Here is a 12,213-nt window from a genome sequence, read left to right as displayed (position 1 = left end):
TGTGGAAGATGACTATCCACAGTGACATGGCTGGTGTGTGATGTGCCTTTACTTCCTTAGAAGGCAGTCCCATAGTTCAGCCTAGAATTAAAATGGGAGAAGACCAGAGAGTGAAAATATCCCAGGAAATGTTTGATTTGATGGTATTTTCTTTAAGCAAGAAAAAAGGACTGAAAAATGTTTATGCTATAATTCATGAAAAAAAATAAATCACAAAGTTAACTTTCTCTTCAATATTTTGAAAAATATTTTTACTGATTAATGGGACAAAAGACTCAATAGACTTACTAATGAATGAAGAAGTTAAGAATTGTTTTTTGTCACATAACCATGAAGAATGCACTGACGTCAATGTAAATGAGGATAAATTTTCATTTTCTAATGTGCTCTAGGTATAGCTCAGAAAATTAGTTAATCAGCACTCTGAGAATTTAAAAATTTTTGAAGGATGGAAAGCCTTATCTCTTCTCCTTTTGAAATTACTTTAAACACTTGGGGATATGAATCTGTCAGTAATTAGGAATTAGTCAAAGAAAGGCCTCTTACTTATAATGAATCCCTGCAAAAGTCTCCGTTTATGAAGTAAAATGGGACACACTGGAAAACTGGGAGAAAAGTTTCTGAGTTTAATTGGTTAGAAATTGAAATTATCTTTAGGGATTATGGTAATAAATAGCTGGGATCAGAATGACCCAAACACAAAATAATCTAAGAATTCTGAGGGATGAAATTTAAAAACAAAGTCATGGGCAGGGGATGAAGGGATATTCTTATATTCTTTCTTTTCTTTCTTTCTTTCTTTCTTTCTTTCTTTCTTTCTTTCTTTATTTCTTTCTTTCTTTCTTTCTTTCTTTCTTTCTTTTTTTTTGAGACAGAGTCTTATTTTATCACCCTCAGTAGAGTGCTGTGGTGTCACAGCTCACAGAAACCTCCAACTCCTGGGCTTAGGTGATTCTCTTGCCTCAGCCCCCCAAGTCGCTGGGACTACAGGCACCCACCACAACATCTGGCTATGGAGGGACATTCTTAATCCTGCTTCTGCCTTTATCCTGCCTCAATTCTCCTTTAGTAAACTCTGTGTTGACTGAAGTGTGTATCTAACAGTGTGTAAAAGGTCAGGGCTAGCTACCTAAGCTGCATTTAAAGGATTTGCCTTTTGTACCACAGATTCCTAATTTAATGCTTCTGATCTATTACAATTTCATATTCAAGATATGAGCTATTTTTTAATGAATATAGAAAGTCTAATGAGAAAAGTAGCTGGTGAAGTATTTACTTTGTCTAGATGATGCTATATGCATTTGACATATATTCACTAGTAGACATCTCACTACAACCATAAGAAATGAGGATGTCATTACTATCTCCATTTTACAGATGAATCAACTGAGGCATAGGTAACTTAAGGGACTTGCCTGAGCCCCGCGGCCTACCCATGATGACACAGTGACCATGTAGATATACTAGGAGATTCTCTCAGAGCAGAACTATCAAAAAAGGGTTTATAGCAATCATTCGTTATTGGCATAGGTTTGGTAGCTAGCACATTTGCTCTAGAGGTCATGTCTTAATGTTATCTGGGCTTCTTTAAGACTAGATGCTGAACTTGGGGGAGTGACAAGGATCACTTTAGATTCCACCTGCATACATGCAATTAAAAATTAGTTAATTGTGACATACAGATAATGTAAGATATTGAATATAGAACAGAATGGCGGAAGCCTGTGGTGAAAGACAGAATGGAAACATTGAATCCATTGATTCTAGGACCTCCGATTCTTCCAAAATGGTATCTAAAAATGAAATCTTGCTCTTGTTTTACGAAGAGCTATGTATTATCACAAACCTGTTAAAAATTGATAACAGAAGAGAAAAATCGGTTTTGCGATTGGGTGGCTACTTGCTGCAGTAAGGAATATGGATTTCCTAACAAACTTAAAGATATATTAATTCTTCTTGGTGAGTAGAATGTTTATGCAGGGAAAAAAGCTGTAATAGTGCATAGTTGTGTAATTGCTGAAAATTATGAACACATTTTGTTTACTAAGTTAAATTACACTGGTGAGTTTATTTAATTGTCTTTTGATTCATTAGCCATTTCTTTTCAGGTACATGACAGATGGAGGACTCAGCCTGTACACTAGAAGCCTGAACCGACTACCAGACCCGGTGACATCCAGGGATGGCATCCAGAGAGGGGTCCATGACGTGACAGTGGACGCAGACAGGTAATGCTGTCAGCCTAGGGAGGGCAGCCAGTGCATGAAGCAGTTTTCCAAGTAACATCCTAAGAGAAAACTCATTTATAAATAGTATAAGGCAAAAGGATATGATTTTGAAACAACTGCTTTGGAATATTTTAAAACTAAGACAGTTTCATTTGCAGGATCTTTTTAGCTCTGTAATACTGAAAAATTATGTTACTAGCAAAAATAGTTTTTAATGTCAGGTTGTATGGTGGCAAATTTTGATATTTGTAAAAGCAAAATAATAAACGTAGACTTATTTTCCTTATTAGAAAGGGACCTTGGCTAAAATTTTTCTTTTAATTTAATTTGGATACCCTTAGATTTGCCTGGAGGATAAATATATAAAGATTAAAACATTTCAAATCACCAAGTGCAATAAGCTTGGTGCTTTTCTTGAGGGTGTGGTTGGAAACATACAACTGTTGTTTTAAGCTAACTTCTGTTTCTGCACTGCCTCCCATTACTTGAAGAGGGGTGTGTGTGTGTGTGTGTGTGTGTGTGTCATATGCTAGGTTAGATATTGCTTTGCTGGAAATTGCTCTGTTGGTTTTATCAGAATCATCACTGTTGGAGAACATTGCCTTTGTAAAATAGTGTTAAGACATATTCCTGACCTGATTTTGCTCCCTCTCTAGTCAGAATTTTGCCTTTATTGAGCAGGAAGGAATCACACATCTCCACTTTGCACTATTAATTCCTAGAGTAGTTTGTTAATTCGGCATTTATAAGGAAGGTAAGACTTAATGAATGTATTCACTTTCTGAAATAAGAATTGTATGAATTTCTGTACAGTGAGCCGCAAAGGCTAGACAGTGAATTCTAATCTTCCTCCTCAGCTTCTCCTCCCTCATTTGCTGGTGATCCCTTAACTCATGTCGGCCGAGAACAGTCTCAGTTCTCACCCTGGACGTATCCTGCTCTGCGGGCCTGTATATACCACACGTGTGTGCATGTACCTGCATGTGTGTGTTTGCGTGTGGGAAACATGAATTACAAGTGGCTTATGACAAATTCTCCCCACACCAACTTCTCTTCAGCCACCTCCCCCTGCCTCCTCCATGAACTTTGTCCAGCTGGGCTTCCGTCTGACCTTTGAACGGCCCAAGGACATTCCATCTCAGAGGCTTTAACTGATACTTCTTTTACTAGGAATGGCCTTTTCTACATTTCTTGCTTTCTTGCCTTCATCGCATTATTTCCGTGTCCTGGTGGTGTTACCTTCCTGGATAACTGTGCGTGTCCAGAGTAGCTGAGATAGACTCCTCCAGTCGCTGGCTTCCCACTGCTCGTGGCACCTTCTTCACAGCACATGTCACTCCCTCTCGGGTCACACTCATCATTTATGTGTTTGTTTTCTGTCTTCCCCATTACAATGTAAACCTGCCGGGGCAGAGATTTTTGTTGCATTATTTACATGTTAAGATTTTTAACAAATACTTGTGAATGAACAAATGATTTGAAGGAGGCTGATTACTCCTCCAGGTTACAGATTCATCTAGGCTGGAATAAGGCCCAGTTGGGCAGAGAGGCGAGGGAGGCCAGGGAGGAGCCAAGGGCCTGGAGGACGAGAAAGGATTATGTGAAAAAAATAGGAAACAGTAAGCAGAGGGGAAGAGACCCAGAGTGTGGATGACATTTTGAAACTAATAACCCATTATTGTATTCTAATTAATTGATGGTGGAAAACATCAAAGGGGGGGAAATCTGCTAGTGTTTGACAGATGAGGTTGTGATGGGACAGCCTAGGAATCAACAAAGGCAACTTCAGTCTGTAGACACTTGGGGTAACCAACTCTCCTTGCTCTGTGAGGCCCCAGATTGGGCTCTAGCTAAGGAACCTTAGAACAATAGAAAGACCTAGCAATTTTAGTAATAAATTGGGGTCTGTGAAAACAATGGCTTGTAAAGTGTAATACCTGAACCAGCAATATCACTTCACTTGGGAACTTGTTAGACATGTATGTTCTCAGCTCCATCCAAGGTTTACTGCGTTAGAATCTCTGGGGGTAAGGCCCAGCATTCTGAGCTTTAACCAGCCCTCCAGGTAATTCGTAAATACATTAAAGTTCAAGCATCACTATATTATTATAAAAAGAACAAATAGAAACCAGGCCCACAAAAATATAAACCCTTAGAACCAACATTTACAGATGTTAAAATATGATACTTTGAAGGTCTTATTTTCTTTATTATTTATGTTCTGTCAAGACAAAGAGGATATCAAAATGTTAAAATACACTCATGGCAATAATCTTTAAATTAGATCAAATAAGGACTTGTTACACCAAAGAAAAATTGCCTCAGGTTGATAAATACTGTTTTAGAGGGTTACATTAAGGTTTTTATAAAGAATTTTGTAATTGAAGAAGTACAAAAACCACCTCAGCCACTTGTATAAAATTAAAAGCAATACTATTGTAAGTCTAAAACTTCCCATTAGCAAAAAGAAGTTTCCTTTTCATGATAAATCAATCTGAATGTCTTTTAAAACCCTATATTCAGCAAGTGACTCAGGCTACGTATAATTTTAAAATGCTTGATCTTAAATATTATAGTTATGTAAGTCTTTGTGTTAAAGTACTTCCCTGTATAAAATGCTGTTTCATCCAGTTATTTAAACTCTGATATCCATTCTGAATGGGAAAGGCAGGAGGGCTATGAAGTACTACCTCTTTGTTAATTTTTACTCAACAAAAAGGAAATTACTATAATTGAGATTACAGAAAACCTTTTTCCTGCTTATTTGCCTCAACCTTTTAAACCTGGCGTCTTTAGAACATAGAAGACAACTGTTCACAATGACAGCTGGGCAAATTTATAAAGCATAGTAGATCTGGTAAGAAAAAAGACACACAAGTCCTTCATGGCGTTATCTTCTGATGGGTCTCTAAACACACCTTCTCTGATCCTACAGCAAGGTGTCCATTTTTCAATTATGCAGTCACATCAGTAATTAATTACATGTTTATCTTTCCATGCCTATTTCAGTACTAGGGTATGAGACATTTGAATGTAGAGTAACATAACTCATCTTTGTATTCCCAAAGCCTAGCATGCTGCGGGAACTCAATCAATATGGCAGAAATGATGACATCGACTTATAAAATATAGCAATGTGAGTTTAAAAAGAAAACTATCAAATGCATCAAAAAATGATCATAATGTTTGTTAAAAGACCTTTCAGATATCATGTAGTTTGGATTTTTCCAGTGCGTCTTATCCGATAGTAGATATTCTGAGTCAAAAATCAGTTTTCTGAAGTTATGTACATATAACACTGAAAATCATCTCTTCATACAGAGTAATGATGAATATTAACACAGCAAAGGTACTGAGAACTCAAAGAAGAATCTGTTTAACTTTAATCCATTTCTCTGTAAGCTTTTCATCATTGACTTCTTCACTTTTTTCTCTATGATAAGAAAAAACATTATTCCTGTAACATTTTAATATATGTTCATTTGGCCTAATGCCTTCACTTATTGGATATAATGGCAAAACTTTAAAATTTAGAAATATTGGCTTATCAAGGTCATATAACTAATAGCACAAACAATCTGGTCTTTTACCTTCTATCTTGTTCCTATCTGTGTAAAAGGTCTTTTAAATAATATGAAACAAGGTGAAGGATTAGGGTGTGTGACATGCCTTTTGGGGGTGGGACACAATTATAAGAGGGACTTCAACAAATGCAATCAATATAACCTGGTTCTTTGTACCCTCAATAAATCCATAACAATAAAAATGAATAAATAAATAATGAAAAATATAAAACATATTAGTGTTTGATTCATTAAATAATAGGGCTTATAATAGTTCACTGATAGCAAAGCTCAGAAGCCAAAAGAAAAAAAATCAATGGTGTATAATTTCTTATAAATTCAAAAGCTAAGTAAGTGAAAAAGCAAAGACTCCTCACATAAGGGTAAAGTGCCGGCTTGCTAAAGTGTTTGTGTTGTTACCGTGGAGACTGGGTTCCCTCTTCACCAGCTTCTGATTAAAATGTGAATGGACATTTGGGAATGACCAAATTCCTGTTACCTTGAGATTCAAAATAGCCTGAAGAGGAAGACTTTCAGCAGCTAATTGTAGCCAATTCTAAATATTTTATGCTTAAAGATACTATAGTTCCCTTACTTTCCAATACCAACCCCAATTCCTTATTAACCCAAGAAAAGATGACAGAATGGGTGTAATCCTTATAGATGTGTCAGTGAATCTCCATCAACTTCACCGATAAATTTATAATCATTAAGGTGTGTAGGTTTTTGTCTATTGTATTATGCTATGTTTAAAAGTTGCATTTTGGGTGTTGTGGGGTGGTGGTGGTTTTGACCTTTATTAGGTCCTAATACTGTCTTTACACTAGTTTCTAACATTGCCAAATATTTGATTAATACATATGAATATTATTACCTTTTAAGGGCCTATAATCATAATAGCATCTTAAATAAAAATAAAATGATAATAGTGAAAGATCTTAAGTTTAATGGTAAGAAAGTATAATGTGAACAAAAAATAGTCATAGTAAATTGGCCAGTCCTAATAGATAACGTATATAACGTCCTTTAGAAGCACTACAGATAATGATTTCTGCCTGGGAGAATAAAGACAGACTTCAAAAATCAGTATGGTTTAAACAGGGACTTAAAGCAAAAGACTTTTCAACACATAGCTTGGGAGAAATCAGTAGGAGGGAAAACACAGAGGCACAGAAGAGTTTGGTGTGAGGAGCCAGGGGTGGGTCGCTGAAGTACCCTGGGAACATGGGCAGGGACGACAGGGTCCAAGGACCTGGGTGATAAGGTGCTAGGTAACTAACTTTAGTGTGTGTGTGTGTGTGTGTGTGTGTGTGTGTGTGTGTGTTTAATTTCAAAGCAAGGGCAAATGCTACAATCATTGTATTTTAAAAAGAACTCTTCTATAGCAATCTTAGATATTAAAGATGAAAGATACAAAGATAGATGGACTTCCTTGGAAGTGACTCAAAAAGTCCATGTTAAAAATTAGGTGAGCACCTAGCTGAAGAATGGCCATGAGAAAGGGGCATGGGGACACTTAATTTCTGGAGGAACTTGGGTTTTGCTTTGTGAAGTAGACTGCTCAGCTGCCATAGTGAAATACCATGGACTGGGAGGCTTGAACACACCTCTATTTCCTCCCAGTTCTAGAGGCTCCCAGCTCATAATCATTGCATCAGCAAGTTTACTTTGTGATAAGGACTGTCCTATCTTGCAGGTAGTGACTTTTCACTGTGTCCTCCCGTGGTCTTCCTTGGTGCTCCCATGCAGGAAGAAAGTCATATCTGATGAGCCCTCTTCTCATAAGGACGTCAGTGCTATTAGATCAGGATCCCATTTTTATGACCACATTTAACCTCAGTCGCTTCCATACAGGTCTTATTTCCAAATACATTGAAATTAGGACTTTAACATATACGTTTAAGGTGAGGGCACAATTCAGTCTATAACAACGTAACTCCAGGTGATTATATCCTTGAAGGCATAGTTCAGTCACTGTGTGCTAACTCTCCTAGCAGACCTGTAAGATCAGTGCGTACAGTTATAGGTACGTGCACAAACTTTCCCCAGTGGCAGATCATCTAGAAAATCAAAAGATAGTTACATAAAGCAGAGACACTGTCATTCTAACTTATGCTTCTGTAAACATCCTAGTGCCTGCTGGTCATGAGAAGCTTGTCCCAGCAGGTGAATAAACTGGCGAAACTGTCTGAGCACAGACCTGAGATTTTAATACAAGACAACACAGATCTGTGGTCAATTTCCCAGCCATAATATTCCTCAGTGGAACTTGCCTCTGGCCTGCTAGGGCAGAAACTAATTAAAGTTTGTTTAAACCAATATGTGAATCAAGACTGCAGGCTAAAACACATTTGTATGTATGATATAGAGTGAGACAAAAGGTGAAAGATGGAACCTTTGGCATTTAAAGAGGGAATAAAGGAGAAGTAGCCACTGAAAGGACAGGAAAATCAGCTCGAAGCAGAAATCAGCCACTGAAAAGACAGGAAAATCAGCTCGAAGCAGAAATCAGCCACTGAAAAGACAGGGGAATCAGCTCGAAGCAGAAACCAGCCACTGAAAAGACAGGGAAATCAGCTCGAAGCAGAAATCAGCCACTGAAAGGACAGGGAAATCAGCTCGAATGCAAAGGTAAAGGAACAGTTAGGGTTAACTGACATATTTTAAAGGGAGAGAAGAGGAAATGGGCAACCGTGTCAAATTCCATGGATAAGTGAAAGCTGGCAACTAGTTTCTTCTTAGTGACCTTAGGAAAGTGACTTTGGATTAGGAGATGAATAATAGACTAGGTGACATGTAGTCAGCCCAGCTCTACGCATCAGCCCCAGGCAACCATTCCCCCACTTTCTGCCTCCATAGATCGGTCATTTTGGATAGTTGATATCAATGGGTGTATATCATATATAGTCTTTTACATGTGGTTTCTTTCACTTAGCAAACAGTTTGTTGGTCCATACATGTAATATATTTCAGTAGTTTGTTCCTCTTCGTTTTTGTTGGGGAATGATATGCTTTTGTATAGATAGACCACTTTTCTTTTTTATTAATTCTTCAATTGGCAGAAATTGAGTCGTTTCTACTATTTTAGCTATTATGAATGGCTGCTGTAAACATTTGCGTATAAGCCTTTATGGGGCATTATGTTCTGTCCCTCCTTGATAAATATCCTGGAATTAAATTTCTGGGTTGTAAGATAAATTTACATTTAACTTTTTATGACCTTGCTGTACCATCCCATTGCCACCAACAATTCCAGTTTCTCCATATCCTCACCAGCCCTTGTTATTATTGGTATTTTTTAACATATGCAGGGTGTCCATAAAGTTCGTGTGGAATTTGGTAAAATCTATTTAGATCTTTTGTGCATTTGTAATTGTGCAGTAGTTACAACTTAGTAATTAGACTGAATTGTAATTTTTTAATATAGTCACCCATTACTTAATAACAGTGATATATTCTGAGAAATGAGTTGTTCAGTAATTTCATGGTTGTGTAAACATTATAAGGTGTGCTTACAAAAACCTAAGTGATATAGCTTCCTACACACCAAGGCTATCTGGGTTGTGTGGTGTAGCCTATTGTGCCTGAGCTACAAATCTGTACAGCACTTTGCTGTCTTGAATACTGTAGGCCATTAGAACATAACAGGAAGCATGTATATATGTAGAAAGGTACAGTCAAAGTAGGGTATTCTGTGCATGTGATTTTTTGTTTTGTTTTGCCATTCTTGCTATACTTCACTTTGATGAATGGTCTCCATTTCCATCCAGGTTGTTACAAAAGATACTATTGTACACCCCCCTAGTATTCTGAAATTAAATATTATATATATAGCATTACAATCTTGTGGGTCCAATGTTGTATATGTCATCTGTCCTTGACTCAAACATTGTTTTGTGGTACATGACTATGTTATCTGTATACAATTTTTTTCATTGGTTATATGGTGCCACTGTGTAGCTCATCTTACCATTTTAAATACCTTAGGAAGTACAAGTTTTAATTTTGATTATGTCCACTTTAATTTTTTTTGCACTAAGAATTTTAAAAATAAGCCAACGCCACCTGGTTAAAATTTAAAACCATGAATTTATAGTAGGTATAATCAGTATGTACTTTCTATATAGCCTTACTCAGCAGCTTGGGTGTAGGAGTAGAGAAAGTGCATAATTGGAATGATACCGAAATGAGAACCGACTGGTTGACTGGAATAAGATCTGCTATTCAGGGTATGGTAAGTGATTGACAATGGAACCTAAGCTGAATTGAGGTTGTGGTGAAGCGGGCCATGCTGTTAGGTTGTGAAATAAAAGGTTCTGAAAGCGTGAAGACTATGAATTTATCTACTAAAAGGAAGGGAATGAAAGAGGTTGATTACTGTAAAGTTTTTGCAAAAAATAAAGTAAAACAATATGAAGTTTAATGTTTGGAAGGTAGAGATTTCCTGGATAATTCTAAGCTATAGTGTGAGTTACTAAAAGTAACTGATGATAGTAACTATGATGTAAATGATCGTAGAAGTCAAAACTTGGTAACAGATGATTCAGCCACGTGGCCGTTAAGTCAATATGATGACAGAACGAGTCTCCAGTAAGAAGACAAATCTCCAGTTATCTGATTATTTATTGAATAGGAACAAAATTCCACAAATTATACTTTTTCCAGGTCTTTTATGGATTGTCTATCATATTATCAAAACCATACTCCTAAATATATCAATTGTTCATTTCAATGCTAATCAGTATGACGATTCTTATTTTCTACTGATTTCTGCATGTATAATTATAATTTTTTAAAATACAAAAGCAAAAAAACACCCATAAATTCTTATTTTGTATTGTACTATCTGATAGACTGGTTTGATATGTGAAACTGCAATCCAGATGTGGAAATAACAGGAAATACCTTAGGTAGCACAAGTTTTAATTTTGATTATGTCAAACCCTCTGTTGATAGGGTTTACAAAAGGCATTAAGGATTCTTATGATTACACATAACCCACAGATTATCAGTCATTGTAAGTCTTCATATACTGAAGGAAGTTTAAGTTCAAGCCTATATGTAAACTCACACTGAATCTCTAAGTGTAAAGTTGTTAACCATGTGTAGAAAACTGCATTGACATTACAAGAAGGATCATGAGAAATGTTCGTAAAATCACGTGGGGGGTCATTGATGAGAGTGAGAAGCCCTTTTTTCTTCCCATGCCTTTTCCAAATACAAAAAGGGACGTTAGCAGAGATTTCTGATGAGCCACCAATCAAATATTTTCAGGGGTCAGACTCCTAATGCTTGTCACTGGTCTGTGTATGGTCTAAGTCATTCTAGTCAGTGCTGATCTGTTCCACACAGTCACAGAACCAGTATTTCCCCCTGTCTTAAACATCTTCTTCATCACGCTTCCTGGCTTTCCCTGGTGATTACAAGCAAACACTGTGAAGATTCATAGGCTGAGATGGAAATAGGTCAAATAAATATAACTACTTCATTTTATTATCAAATGGGCTGCCTTTTCTGCCCACATTTCTTTGTCCTCTGTGGAGGGAGATCAATGCAAACAATAGGACGATGGAAAAACTGTTAGGTGACCGTGCCCTCTCAGGTGACGATGTCTTCTCAGGTGACGATGCCCTCTCAGGTGACGCTGTCCTCTCAGGTGACGATGCCACTCAACGTCCCTTTGGCACTCGGCTCACCACTGCAGCCATGGTGCTGGACTTCCGGTTCTGAACTGGTTGACCCTATTCTGAATAAGCTTATAAACTTCAGTACTTCTAGGTGATACCCCTTGTGGAATTAATCCATACCATATACATATATGGATAACCTACTCTTTGCCAAATACCGTGATTAAACCTGGGGACTTTGTACTCAAGGGTCCTCTGTTAGAACGCCATTAGAATAGCTGTTATTAAAATAAAATGCCATTGAGATTCAAAAAATGCTTTGAAAATGCAGTGACTGCAAGTTGTAGATCCTAACTCTGAATGCTGCTACTTCTTTAAAGACTGGCTTTGACATTATACTTGGCTAAAACTTTACTATTACAGAGTTAATATCCCAATGAAAGAGACGGGACCCACTACTCTTTCTTATGCTGTATTTTTACTTTATCTGTTCCGATATGATTTACTAGTGAATCCTATGAAGACAGTAATGGTGTTGAGGAAAAGGATAAAGAGAAGGAAGAACAAAGAGGGAAAGAGGAGGAGGAGTTATCAAGGATTTTAGCTGGCTAGAGCGGCCATCAGTGTTGAGGATCGAGTGTGTGTGGCTAACATACTGTAGCTCTTAATACATTGTTTTATTTTATCTTTGCAAAACCCATGAAGTAGATTTTATTCTGTTTTATAAATGAGACCATGAGTTCTTCAATCAAGTAACTTACCTATAGATACTTTATTAGTAAATGATAATAGCTG

At 37.0% G+C, this 12,213-nt stretch overlaps 1 protein-coding gene across 3 annotated transcripts in view; it reads left to right on the top strand.

Annotated features, from left to right (window-relative positions):
* NAV3 (neuron navigator 3) overlaps window positions 1-12,213 on the top strand; it is a 345,805-nt gene that overhangs the window by 200,443 nt on the left and 133,149 nt on the right. For all 3 annotated transcript variants that reach the window (XM_003783395.1, XM_003783396.1, XM_012814175.1), the window contains exon 12: window positions 2,109-2,228. In XM_003783395.1, the coding sequence (XP_003783443.1) occupies window positions 2,109-2,228 (120 nt within the window). The remainder of the gene's footprint in view (window positions 1-2,108; window positions 2,229-12,213) is intronic.

This window comes from Otolemur garnettii, unplaced genomic scaffold, assembly GCF_000181295.1.
Source record: "Otolemur garnettii isolate 467f Iridium unplaced genomic scaffold, OtoGar3 scaffold00007, whole genome shotgun sequence".
Taxonomy (NCBI): domain Eukaryota; kingdom Metazoa; phylum Chordata; class Mammalia; order Primates; family Galagidae; genus Otolemur; species Otolemur garnettii.
This window is presented reverse-complemented; position numbering and strand designations above follow the sequence as displayed.